This window comes from Rattus norvegicus, chromosome 7, assembly GCF_036323735.1.
Source record: "Rattus norvegicus strain BN/NHsdMcwi chromosome 7, GRCr8, whole genome shotgun sequence".
Taxonomy (NCBI): Eukaryota; Metazoa; Chordata; class Mammalia; order Rodentia; family Muridae; genus Rattus; species Rattus norvegicus.
The window spans coordinates 77445084-77459176 of NC_086025.1; the positions used below are offsets into that span (position 1 = coordinate 77445084).

The following is a 14093-nucleotide window of genomic DNA, read 5'->3' on the forward strand; positions in this document are numbered from 1 at the left end:
AGGTGATATAAAATGAAATGACAGAAATAGACTTGTAAAATTTTATACAAATCCCTAAGATAATAATTTCTACTTAGAAATATAAAGGAAAAGACCCTAATTTTTCCAGTCTCAAAACTGAACACATTTGATGTTTAGTGATATAAATCATAACTGACATCGAATTTCATCAAACTATTCTAATAGAAACATAATAATGTACTAAATGAATGGTACAAAATGAATTCAGTGCCAAAAATGTTTTATACTTGGCTGTCCTAAAGCAAAGGAGAATAAAAAAACTACCAGCTACTCTTTGGCCTTGAAAACGCTGCTCTCATCTGCAGTGCATCCTATCATCCACACTATCTTCTGTGTCATGTTTGAATTCTCTCAATGGAAAGAAAGACCGAGGAGTCAGGAGAATCTAGAGTGAGCACTTAATGATGACACGAATAAATCAGTTTGCTAATCTTCTCCTAAGATTAAAAATATAAATAAACAGAAAATATTCACAAAACTTTCCCTCATATATTAAAAATAATAAAGTCTGAATGGGATGAATAAATGACAACCATGGTTTTTCTCATTTGAGTCACAATCACTGAAATCCTATTTTTTCATGGCGATTCATTTTATTTGACGTAATTGACAAATTGCAGGTTTTAAGAACTGGATGTCTGACACCAACACAGAAGGTGCAGGTAAAGCACAACAAGGCAGGCAAAGGTGGGCAACATTGCTATGAGGCTGCATGTTAGAAGCCAGTTTCAGTTTCAAGAGCCTTAGTCTATGACTAATTTGACTTTGCAATTCTTCATTAAAGATTTCTGAATATTAAAAGGCTTCATGGAACACGATATTTTAAAATGGTAGCATAATGAATAGTAGTTTAACTAAAGGTACCAGGAGAATTGGTTCAGCACTTCAAAGCACTCGCTGCATAAGGACCAACGTTTGGATTTCAGTACCACATAACCAACCTGGCATCTGTAAATGCTGTAATCTCAGCTTTCAGGGATCTGATCCTCTTTCTGCCCTCGTCTGGACATTCATGCACCCATGCGGGGAGTTGTGCACACACACACACACACACACACACACACACACACACACACACACACACACACACATACACACACAAGTACAGGGACGTAAGTGCACATACACACATACATTCATTCACACACATACACAAATATCATTTTTAAAGGTATTAATAACAAGAGAAGATGTTTACTTCTCAATGCAGTGTCAGAAACAGATTTGGAGAAAGTTACTATATGTAATAGGTTTATAACTATATACATAAAGTAGGCAGAGGGAAAAGCCTGAAATATGTCAATATAAAACAGAATTCAAACAACATGCCTTTATTTTCCTGAATATGGTAATATGGAAATGGGGCTACTTCATGGAGTGTTAAGATTTGTCACACCCACTAACTTTTAATCAAACTATTTTTGCAAAACATATATTTCATTCAATTTTCATCTGCCAAATTTCTTATTATCTACAACAGTTCAGAATTCCTATTATCAAGAACTTACCACATGAGTTGTTTTTAATGTATTGCCATCAAATCTGCATAAACTGGAGCTCTCTTCAAAGAAAATATCACATTCTTCTAATTCTTGAGCATTACAAGGAGGTTTTTCTTTATCTGGATTTGGATTCTTAAGCCAAAACAAAAAGTATGTAATACATCAAATAATTCGAAATATTTATTCATCCTTAAAAATATTGTTAAAATGACAGATTTAGTCGGAAAGGACATTACAACAGTTGGACATACTGTTTCAAGCCTGCGATCCCTGAACTCAAATGTTTGAGGCAGAAGGACCACCATGACTTCAAAGCCAGCCTAGGGTACATAGATTGTGTCCAATCTAGACTAGAGTCCTGTTCCAAAGACACTAAAACCAACCAACCAGCCAGCAACAACAAGCTCTTAGCTATTATAACTATATTATATAAACTCAAGATGAAAACAAAATTGAAGATGTTGTGATAGGAAGCCAGAAAAAAAAGAACCTAAACGAATGTCTCCATATGAATATGCGAAGCATGAATAGAAAAGACCATGAGATAGCTAGGTAATTAACCCATGCAGGTACAGGGGTAGAACAAACTGAACACTGCAGAGCATCAGAAATTGGTGTATTTTTAAAAAGTCAGAGTATAACAAGTCAGAGTAATGAGATTGCTAAAAAGTAGTAATAAAGAGAAGATAGTAAAAGCACTCAGGAGAAAATACTTTGCATGCCAGAGAAAGGATACAAATAACCAACTTCTCTTACAAGCTATGCAAGCCAAGTAAAATACAGCGTTTTACAAAACAAACAAAGACTGCTACCACAGACTTATACTTCTGACCAAAGTAACTGCGAGAAGGAAAACAACAAAACACTTACTAACCAAAGCTGGGAGAATTAATCGCCAGCATACTTACACTGCAGTATGAGGCACTCATTCTTCAAGGAGGGAAAAGAAGAAATGGACTGCTGACTCAATATAAGTGCAAACCAGAGGAAATGAGGAATATGTGCATGTGTTAAAGGACCTATTTTATCACTTTGCTCTTCTTCAAAAAACTGATTAAAGCAAAAAAAAAAAAATGAGGTACAGCAGACAGGAATAAAACGCTAATAATACAAAGAGAAAGGAATGGATATATTATATAGTTCTTAAGTTGTAATTAAAATACTTTTGAAGAGAGAAATGATATTAAAGACAGCCACCTAATACATACATAGGTGCACGCGCATGCGCGCACACACACACACATTCATCAAAACAAAAGTATGCACATTAAATAAGTTATTTTAAAAATTGATTGTCTAAGCTACCTCAAAAAGCAGAGAAACAAACAGTTCAAAGTAAACAAAAGAGAGAGATAAATGCAGTAATTAAGAAGGTAAAAGCTGAAAGTCAATAGAAACCGATAGTTAATACAACACTCCATGTATTAAGGTGAATAGTTAAAAATTTTCAAAAATGAGAACTGAAAGTTCAGATGCTACAACATAACAGTAATAGTATATTTACATATTCTCTCCCATGATGGAGGAAGATTTCCCTAGTCATTTTAGGATCTAAGTATTATCTAGATATCAAAAGTGGATAGACATTTTCCAAAAGTTGAGAAATGGAGCAATTTACTATTTCCCATTCCCCAAGTTCACTGCTATCAGGTGTTGAAAACAAGGTCATATTTCTGTATTTTTCAAAACAAAAAACATTAACTTTCCCGTGAATATCATTGTTCTTTTGAAACAATCAAACTTAAAAGGAGTTCAGCTTAATTATCTACAATCTCTTTCAGTGTCACAATTATATATTCTCATCAAAGCTAGTCAAAATAAAATCTGCCCAATGATGAGCCTATGGAATAAGGCTTTTGCAAAAAAGGCTACGAAATCACTCTCAAGCCTGACATATCAATTCCCATAATTCCCGACATTGTTAACGACTCTCAGCAAGATGAAACTTGTGTTCTCTATTTGGGCCATACTTCTCTTTGCAAAAACATTCATTTTCAATATTTTATGTAGGATGATGTCATACAGAAGAAGTCAGGTATAAGATAGAATGAGGTCTATCATTGGACAAGAGGAAGGATGGGCGGGAGAAAAGTTTTAGAGAGGAGGAGACTGGAGCGAAAAAGGAGAGCAGCCGAGAGAGCATGGAGGCGGATGTTAAGATTCCTCTCTGCACACTTACAGGTTGTTATGAATATTCTTAAGGGATGGATGTGTACAGGGCTCTGTATGTCTAAGTGGGCAATTATATATTATCAACTGGATCAGAGGTTATTGTGTCGTGTATTCTTTCATGTGGTGATTTAAGTTCAAGAGAGTATGTGGTGGCTGGAGACAGTAGGGCTGCCACGGAATTGGGATGTGTGTGTCTGGCATGGTAACAGCCTGCCTTGGGAACCAGATGGGTAGAGAGATTGTTGCCAGACTCAGAGAGAAGCCATCGGCAGTGTGATATGGGATAGAGCAAAGCAGATGAGAGGCTTTGCTGACTGAGATGAAGATATCCATCCAATGTCAAGAAACATATCTACATATATACACCATGAAAAATATGCCTTCACATTTTTGTATACCTTCAGAATAAACTATATAAATATTAGACTTCAATCCATATTAAAACATTAATTAGGTAGATAATTATTGATCTGTATCACTTATATTAAGGAAGGCAAACTAATGTTTGAGTTGCATAATCTTCATATAAGATATTCTAGACTCTTGGGAAGCACCTTACCATGTAATGGCTTACCAGTTCGTCAGAGGTCAGGTGCATCAAGCGCTCTGCTATTGCAGCACATTGGGCAGGGTCTCTTATAAGTTCCCCTTGTTTATCACCAACCACCAGCTCAGGCCACATCAGTCCTTCATTCTTCTTAATCAAAGAAATCTCCAAGCTAAAACATTAAATGAGAAACATGCTACATTAAACACTGAACATTTAAATTAGATGTGGTATTGCATTCCAGTACCCCAGCAGTCAATATGCTCAGACAAGAAGAAATCAAGTATTCGAGGACACGAGAGGCTATATAGTGAGAAGAACATATTAAAAGGAGAGATAGGAAGGGGAGAGGAAGACTAGAAAGGAAGAAGAGAGAAGAAGTAGATATTTGGCTATCTGGTATCTAAAGAATGTTTGGTTCAACAACCATAAACTACCATAAACTAATCGGCTTAGTATATAATTTTAATCAAAGACGGGGCAAGTTAAGTTAATGTCAATGTTAATTTTTAAAATGTGGATTTTTAAAGAACTGAAAACAAATGTAGGAATTTCAAAAAAAAATTACTTTATGTAGTCTGTATAACTTGTGCTAAATCTAATTCTATGCATTCAAACTGTTAAACAGAAACTTCAAATGTACTCAGCAGACCCTGCCAGAGACCTGAAGGTCAGGGAAAGGAAGAGTCAGAGCAGGCCATGGCCAGAAGAGGAAGCATTGGCCCACGTTCTTTGTATGGGAGAAGAAACTCAGGTGGTAGGCCATCTGTGTCATTTTCACAGGAAAGAATCTTTTCCACAAGCCATTTCTGATAAATGTCCACCATACTAACTCACCCTGGAACGCAACCCCAAGCAAACAATTCCTCAAGCAACAATTACTGCGATTATCAAATAGAACATGCAAAATTATCAACTATTCTTTTAAAAGGCAGTTATCACAAATTCATCATTATAGCATTTAGAAATTTCTGTAACTAAGAGCCTATGTAAAATACTATCAGTTATGTAATAAAAGTCATTATTATTAACAATGAAAATCATCACTACAATGAAAGATGCTCAGACTTAGTTATATACTCTAAGGAATTCACTAATGTGCTGAAGATGATAATAAAAACAATATTAGCTCACATTTGCCTAATGCTTTACCATGTGGTAGGGGTTAGCTCAGACACTTCATGTTTTACCTCATTGATTGCTTAAAAAAATGAAATAAAGTTCTATCTTTATGTCCATGCTCCAAGTATGGACAAAATCAGAAGCTAGAAAAGCATTTTATTCAACAGCATGTTCTAGCTATCAATTTTATTTACTACTTTTTAACAGCCAATTTTAAATGCTAGCCTCAAGACTTTTACATACCCATAAACATGATAAACAAAAGAGGAAATATAAAGTACTTTTAAAAGAACTTCGAAGATAATTGTTTTCCATATATTATAACGACCATAAAAAAAATCAGTACATTAGTATATGCTAAGCAAGTCTCATACTAACTGAATACATCCTAAGGTCCTAGGTTATCTTAGGAATTTATAGTGCTTTCAAGCACTGAAAATGTAAGTCTTTTATATAAATATTTTCTTAACTGTTCATGCCTTACTTTTATTATCTGTCTGTCTATCTGTCTGTGTCTGTCTATAGTTCTGTAGAAGACCTTAAAATCATGGATGATGATGCCTCCTGAAGTTCTTTAATTATACAGGATTGTTTTAGATGTCCTGGGTTGTTTGTTTTTCTGTATGAAGTTAGGTGTTGTTTTTTCACAGTCTGTAAAGAATTGTGTTAGAGTTTTAATGAAGATTGTGCTGAATCAATAGACTGCTTTTGGTAAGATGGCCATTCATATTATGGTAATTCTCCTGACCCGTGAGCACCTTTTCATCTTCTAGTGTCGTCTCTTAATATTTTTTTAAAGTATGCTTTTAGATGAGCATAAAATTTCAATTTTTCAAGATTGATCTTGGCTTTTGGAGATAGTCTCATGTAATCCAGATTCACCTCAGACTCACAAAAGCTCAGATTGACCAAACGCTCAGATTCACCAAGGCATGCACCACCACATTTGACCTCACTTGTCAATTCTGAAGGGCAGAAACATTTTAGATGAAGTTCAATTATCATGTACTTCTTTTATGATTTAATTTTTTTGTGTGTTGCAAACACAGACAACAAAAAAGAGCCATAAATGATCAATTTATATTTAAGTAAAGTTTGTTTCAAAATTCTGAAAGAGATATTAATTCTATACATGAAGGGATTTATCTTTCTATACATACAAAATAACATAGATAATTAGTCATTGCAGCAAAATATTGGAAATATACTAACTGTTCAATAACAGAAGCCTAACTGCTTTAAATGACTTTACCAAGTAAGAATAAAGTGTTGAAAATATGTATAGAAAAATATCTAAAATTTACTGCTACAAATGCAAAAAACAAGATTTATAGTCATGTATAGTATATAGCAGAAAATTTTCCTTGAAAACAAAACAGAGTATTTAGCAGAATAAACATGAGATGCCTCTGGAAGGAAGCTAGTAACAGCAGCTAGAGGGGAGACACACCTGAGACTGGTGGGACTGTTGGAGGGAATTTTCTTATGCCACAACCGTTTATAAACCTTAAATACATTTAGACAATGGGATTGTATTATATCGTAAGCAAATTAAACTTAAAATTTATTTCTACTACAACCTTTTAAGAATACAAGTTAAAATAAGCAAATAGTTTCACCTTTTATTACCTCATATCTACAGCTGATAATGAAAAACAGGCAAGCATAGCAACATCTTTAATCTTAACTACAAATGCATTTTAATATAGTTCAGCCTCTTTATCTGAGAAATCATCAATATAGATGGAACTATTATATTCATCTTCAAGGTACCTACTTGGAGAGAGATAAAAAGGAAAACGTGAAGTCGTAAGAAATAAAATTTCAAAAGTAAAGTATAAAAATACCCATCATTCTCTTTAATCGTCCATGTGCTGCCTTCGTGATCAATAGATGAATAGAGTTTTCCTTCCACAACCTGGATATCCTTCAGCTTAATGTTGATGTTATCAGGCAAAAACTGTATTTGAATATCGTCCTTAGTACTGCCTTCTGGAAGCCTTACTGTTACTGTCAAATCATCCTCAGTTTGCTGCCAGTAATACAGAGGTTCTACTGGGAAGAGGAAAAGGCATTATGTAATAATAAAACTTAGACATGACAGAATATTATATCCTAGATCTCTAAGAGAACACCTATCTAAATCAATATTGTCTAGAGATAATCTCTCTCACACAATATGCAAATTATAAAGACACTGACTTCAAAGAATTGTAACAAATACAAGTATTTTCCTCTTTCATGTTCACACAATGCATTGAGAGACGGACACTCATGAATACTGACAGCCATCTCTTCCTTTGTTACTTCACTTTCTGCCTCTCTGCCCCTCCACTTCATCTGCCTCTTATTTAACACACACACACACACACACACACACACACACACACACACACACACACACACCACTGTCTCTCTGAAATGAGAACATATCTGTTTATTCAATGTAACCACATAAAGGTTAACTTCTGATAGACAATGAGGATGAGAGAAACCTATAAAATTAATGTGTTTTAATGAAAACAAATTAAGGAAAATCCAGAATTTCTTAATCCCCTCATCATGGGAAGTACATTAACATTTATATTTTTCCTTGTTCTATTATGGCGAAGGTTAAACTTGGGGTTTTGCATATGCTAGGCAAGCCCCCTTCCCCACCATGAGCCTGTCTCAGACCATTTTGACTATGGGTATCTAAGGTATGACATTTTCTTATTCACTCAACATCCAGAAATGCAGTCATTCAAGGAACTGTCAGTTTAGTATGAAGGTAAGAATATGCATATTAGATCTTATTTTATAAGAATATCATTACATTGACTTGCTCAGGGCTAATATAACCATTATTTAATCCATATTAAACAGGGAATCATGTTTAAGCCAACTGCAATTTCTAAAACACCAGACAATTACAAAATTAGGAAGGTAAACCAGGCTACATGATTCAGACAGTATCCTCCAGAGAACATGTGCAGGTCGGGGTATGACAGAAAACTAAGAGAAAGCAGCTATTATTCCCTTCTGGAACCCATAACGTATCTTGGAGGGAAGACAAAGCAGACAGACGTATATATGTACATATGCACAATGAGCTCCCCCAACAGTTAAATTACCTTTGATTTTCTCTGGCCGGTCCATACTCTCTTCAAGATCCTGATCTACTGAAACAACCTTGAAGGACTTGTAAGATGCAATCATTAGACCATTTCCATTAGGTTCAATCGCAGCATAATGTGGCACTGACTTTCCACGGAGAACATGATGCTTTGTAATTTCATACTTTTTACTATCTGTAGGGAAATAAATGTGAAAAGCAACATTTAAAGTATCTTTTGCTAAGAATAAGAAATTGACAACTTAGGCCCCTAGGCAGTTCAATGCTCTTGCCACCAAGCCTGATGACAAGTTCCAAACTGAAGACCAACACAGTAGAAAACCAACACCCATAGTTGTCCTCTGGTGTGCATACACGCACGCACGCACGCACGCGCACACACACACACACACACCCCTGAGAACTTCATTGTCCTCAAACAAGTCCCTACTTTAAAAAAACTAATTTTAATGAAATTTGTTCTAATATGTACTGTCCAGTGCAGTAGTCACTAGCTTTAACTCAGCTACTTCGACACATGTACCTAGTGGCTAATCCCAGTGGATGACACACACATAAAACATGTCCAACCGGCATAAGTTCCACTGGAGAATTAGGTCTAGACCTTCCTTCTAAGTGACTGATTACTTTGCCAGCAGGTTTGTGACACTATTTGAGAATGATGGGAAGTACAGAATGAATTAGCTTTCTCTTGCTGGAGCAACTGGTAAAGAGGGTTTCTTAAAATAAATATTTTTATAATAGTTGGTTTTATATACCAAATTAGAACTACATGAATATTACAATCAGTAATAAAGTAATAAACACATACAGCCTTTACTATAAATATCAATTTAACTCTATTTTAAGGTTTTAGTAAATTTATTTTCTTATGAAGATATTGTTTTCCACATACTTGCAACACTTCTGATAAAAGAACCCCACAGCCACAGCAGTTGGCTGGGATCCTGTTCACTGCACCCCTCAACCCTCATCAGAGAAGCTCCTTCTTGTTGTAGATTGGGTAGTGTGCAGATGTTGAGAGGTCTTGGAGAACTCGGCCCTAAATGGGATGTGTCTATCAAACTCTTCCTCTCGGCTCAGGGATCGAGGTAGAAGAGGAGGTGGGAAGACTGTGCAGAGCAGATAGAGGAGGCCTGAGGAAGCAGTCTCTACAGACCTAACAGGGCTAATGCACCTATGAACTCAGACTAACAGCACACACCACCTACACAGGTTGTGCCAGGAAAAATCCTAGCACAGGCAAGTGGGAGTGAAGTGTATGCCTAGTCCCACTTCTAACTAAGAGGAAATCTACACTTGATGCCGGTTGGTTGTTTCCAGTGCAGTGTCACTAGATATTCCAAACATACTGCGGGACAGACCTCTCACTTAGGAGTAGGTGACCAGTATCTGTCCCCAAAATACACATTTAAAAAGTCAAGTATGTTTTTACATGTGTATAGGAGGGGGATTGTTTTGTTTTTGTTTATTATGGTTAGTGTTTTTGTCTTTTTGTTATCTTTTGTTTATTTTGGAGTTTTTTGGATTATTTGAGAGTGAAGGAACATGAAGTTATTTTAAGGGTTGGGGATTTAGCTGAGTGGTAGAGCGCTTGCCAGCAAGCGCAAGGCCCTGGGTTCGGTCCCCAGCTCCGAAAAAAAAAGAAAAAAAGGAATGAAGTTATTTTAAAAGAACACGTTTCTATTAGTAATTGGGGAAAACAAGATACTAAAAAGAGCAATTGCTGACTTCCACAAATAAGAATCCTAGGAGAAAAAAGAAATGTAAATCTGAGAGTGGTTGTTCAACTGAGGAGAGGGATGGCGAGGAGGGGCTGTGACGGCAGAGCTGCTGGAGATGTCTACACTGCTGTGGATGTCTACACTGCTGGGGATGTCTACACTGCTGCGGATGTCTACACTGCTGCAGATGTCTACAGGTACCCGGTACGTTTCATGGACTGACCTGTAGCTACCGAGGCACATTGTTGAGGACAGGAAGAAGGACAGTGCACTATGACTTCTCCTCTTAAGAATCACATTCCTTAAACATACTTCTACTGTTTCCTTAAGTACCTGTCTTCAAACTACAACCCAGGACCCAAAGCTGAGTCTCTACCTGTATTATACAGCTAAGAGTCACCATGACTTTGTATTTTAAACAGTAGAGAAACAAGTAAAAGGATAGTTAAATAGCTGTAGTAACTCTTGGTTCTTAAGCTTCAGTGTCCCTAAGTACTTTAGAACCTAGCTTACCCATCCGTTCATGAACTGTCTGTTGCTGTTTTATGCCATAACAGCACAGCGGATAGCTGTGACCTAGGCTGTGTGGTTACAGAAAAACAGTCCCACCCAGAAAAACGAATGCATTCAGCTTAAACATAGCACAACATACACAAACATTTCTTACGGTGATCATTCCTTCTAGGATACAAGTATCAATGCCTGTATTTGAGATGTAAATTAGCAGCAAGGTAAAGAATGTCTTTTTGGTTTGGTTTGGTGTTTCACAGTGATGAAGAATGTCAGTTGAATTAATTTACTGCTAAGTGAAGAAGGAAGAGCAGTGGGACAATGCTAAAATGGAAAACACAAACAAACAAAGACAAGCAAACTCCCTTAGCTCCCAATCAGAGAAACAGAGAGAGCGCTGGAGAGAAAGAACACTAGATACATCCTGTACACTAAGCTGTGTCTTCCAAGGAGCAGGAAGTCCCCACTAAGGAGTTTCAGTAGTACACAAGAAGCTACTTTTTAATGACATGGTGGAACTCTGACAGGTTCAAACTGAACAAGTTTTAAGACTTTTTTACAGACATGAATAAGAAAAGTTTTATAGAACATAGACACAAAAGACAAGGTTGAACAAAATAAAGAAACCCACTGCATCTTCAGTTCTTATATTCAAATTACATTAAAATTTACCAGTTCTGTTAAGTAGCTATTTCTTCCATATTGAAACATATCCTTAGTTAGAAAGAGAGGTTCATCTGACTTGGGAATGAAACAAGGTATAGGATCTTTCTGAATGTTACAAACTTAAAGGCCGTCACAGGTTATAGACAATATAACAGAGTGATAGACGGTATAACAGAGAGTGGACTCTCCTGGGAGTGCTGAGGGCTGTGCAAAGCTCCAGGAAGAAAGTTCTGTGAGTTTGTTATCAGTGCAGGATGGGCTTCTTAGTGCTGAACCACCCAGGCTCCTGCAAGTAACAATCCTTGATGTTCTTGTACACAGCCCGAATAAAGTCAGTGCCTCCCTAAGCTATGCATGGCTCTCACTCTGGTCTGTTGTCCATGCTATGTCTAGTCTGACAAAGTTTATACATGTCTCACAGAAAGAAAATTACACAACTCCTACTTATCTATATTCATGTTCATATATATGAATTTTTAGGTATAAACTTTTAGCTATGATAAAATGATATATTGTATGGTCTCCAAAGTTTATGTCATGTCTTCTTTTAAATGAAATGCACGGTTAGTCATAGAGTACATTATAGCCCTTAAGTAGTATAACTTATTACACTGCTCGAGAAGCAAGCAGTAAACACAGCATTTGGAGCCCAGCAGTGAAGGTAAGCTAGAGGTTCAGAATCCTGCTTACCTTCTTTCTTCTTACTGACAATGACCCACTCCAAAGATACATAGAAACCACTTCCTTTCATGTCCAATTCCTCCTTCTCTATTCGAAGAAGCAGGATAGCCACTGAATGTTCTTCAGCTTTCAGCAATGAGATACTGTGAATTATAATAAAAGGATTCCCAAGCTCTTCATTAAACATAATCTATAGGGAAAATAATCACATATTTTAAATGCATGGTTTATAAAACAGAAATACAATCAGCACTCTTAATAAAACAAACAAACAATACAAAGAAATAGCAGGATATTTGAACAGAATGAACAGAACTGAAGCGACTCCCTAGAATAACGAAGGAAAAGGGGGGCACTTAACAAAGCACACTTAAAAAGGTGGTAAATGGCTCCTCCTCTAATTTATATACGCCTGGACTCCTCACAAGGCTTACAAAGAACAATGTAAACCAACACACCTCCCATTTTTCAGGACTGTGTCCTCGGTCACCTGTTCCAATGACATACAGTCTTCCAGTTCCGTCTGACAAGGTAACCCAGGAAGGGGATGTGAAATGGAGAGATGCACAAAGACGATTGTCACATGCTGTCACATCTGTAGGAAGGCGGAACACCTCTCGGGGTTTTCCTAAGGCAGTGTCCTAGAAAGAAACCAAGGATCATCAATAAATCCCTTCCTAGTCCTGATACAAACACAAAATAAATACCTACAGTACAGCCAACTCTTTTGTATTCAAAAACTGGGCCTATTTCCCTTCCTTTGAGTATAAAGTGTACCGATTCTCTTCTAACAAAGAAAGTACATTAAATGGGACATGTGACATGCAACACAAAGTCCTTTACGTCACCACTTTTGCTTTCTTAGGTTACATGCCGTAATGACGTTCACACTATGGTGATGATTAGACAGGAATGTTACACAGAGACCTGCATGGCAAAGAACTGCGGGCTTCCAACAATAACAGCATTCTAATGAGCCATGTTGAAACAGCATTCTTTACCTGAGGCCAAGTTTCCCATGAGAAACCATCAGGGAGACTGCTCCTTACACCCTTGATGATCCCAGTAAATTATAAAAAGACACCTAATAGTGCTTAATATGAGAAAGGAAATAAGATTATAGCACGACTAGGGGCTGAGAGAATTGGGATAAAGGCAAATTTTGCCCTTTTGACTCAAATATGTCGCTATTTTTGTTCTGTACCAAGTAATTTGTATAACATTTATAAATTAAAAATACTAATAAGACAAAGTAAAATAAAATTGCACCAAGTAAATGTTTCAAAGCAAAGGTATTTGTCCTTTCACTGCATGGCCCTCCAGACTTCTAGTGAACCACCATTAAAAAGGAAGGCTAAACTAGACAACCACTGTTAAATCATATAAAAGTAAGTGGTTTGGGCTGTTTTCATTTAAATAAATGGCTGAACATGACTGAAGTTAATAGAAGTATAATTATCACATAAATCTGTGCAATACCTAATAAAATAATTAAGATACTCAAGTACATAAACCTGAAGCCAAAATTAACTAACTTAAACCATACCATGTCTCCCACACTTGGATTAAAAGATAAAATGAAAACAAAAACACTGCTGCTTTAGAATTTCGTCCAGTTTTAAAGTAGCCGCACTTTTCAACAATGACATTTCCAGTTCCAGGTTCCACCCACTTTCCCTTTCCTCACAGAAAGTAAGGCAGCCATGTTCAAGGATGTTAGAAAATTGCCGTGAGGCAATAATTCGCTGTTGATTTGCAGCCCTGAAACTGTGTTGGCAAATTTAATAGTCAACAAGGAACTACATTTTTAATTTCCACTCTCTTATACAGACATCACCAAACCTATGAAGCTGCAATCGTTAACCCCAGTTTAAGAAGAGAGGTTCAAGTGGATAAATCTGAATGAAACTCCACTAGTATGGGGCCAAGATTCCAAGCCCACTTAATGCTGTGCATGGTTAATATTGTTTCTCTTTATCATATCTTCTAGAAAAGAAACCATTTTCTCCATTTTTCAAAACAAGTAGTATTTC

The 14093-nt window shown here is 36.5% G+C and overlaps 1 protein-coding gene across 8 annotated transcripts in view; it reads right to left on the bottom strand.

Annotated features, from left to right (window-relative positions):
* The window catches only part of Nudcd1 (NudC domain containing 1), a 44617-nt gene that overhangs the window by 9049 nt on the left and 21475 nt on the right, over positions 1-14093 (bottom strand). For 3 of the 8 annotated variants that reach the window (XM_006241614.5, XM_063263838.1, XM_063263842.1), the window contains 6 exons: positions 12519-12701; positions 12070-12250; positions 8478-8654; positions 7212-7416; positions 4270-4414; positions 1530-1655 (listed from right to left, as the gene is read on the bottom strand). In XM_006241614.5, coding sequence (XP_006241676.1) covers positions 1530-1655; positions 4270-4414; positions 7212-7416; positions 8478-8654; positions 12070-12250; positions 12519-12701 — 1017 coding nt within the window. Of the gene's footprint in view, positions 1-1529; positions 1656-4269; positions 4415-7211; positions 7420-8477; positions 8655-12069; positions 12251-12518; positions 12702-14093 lie in introns of all 8 variants that reach the window. The other 5 variants (NM_001130561.2, XM_063263837.1, XM_063263840.1 and 2 more) reach the window with 3 other exon arrangements.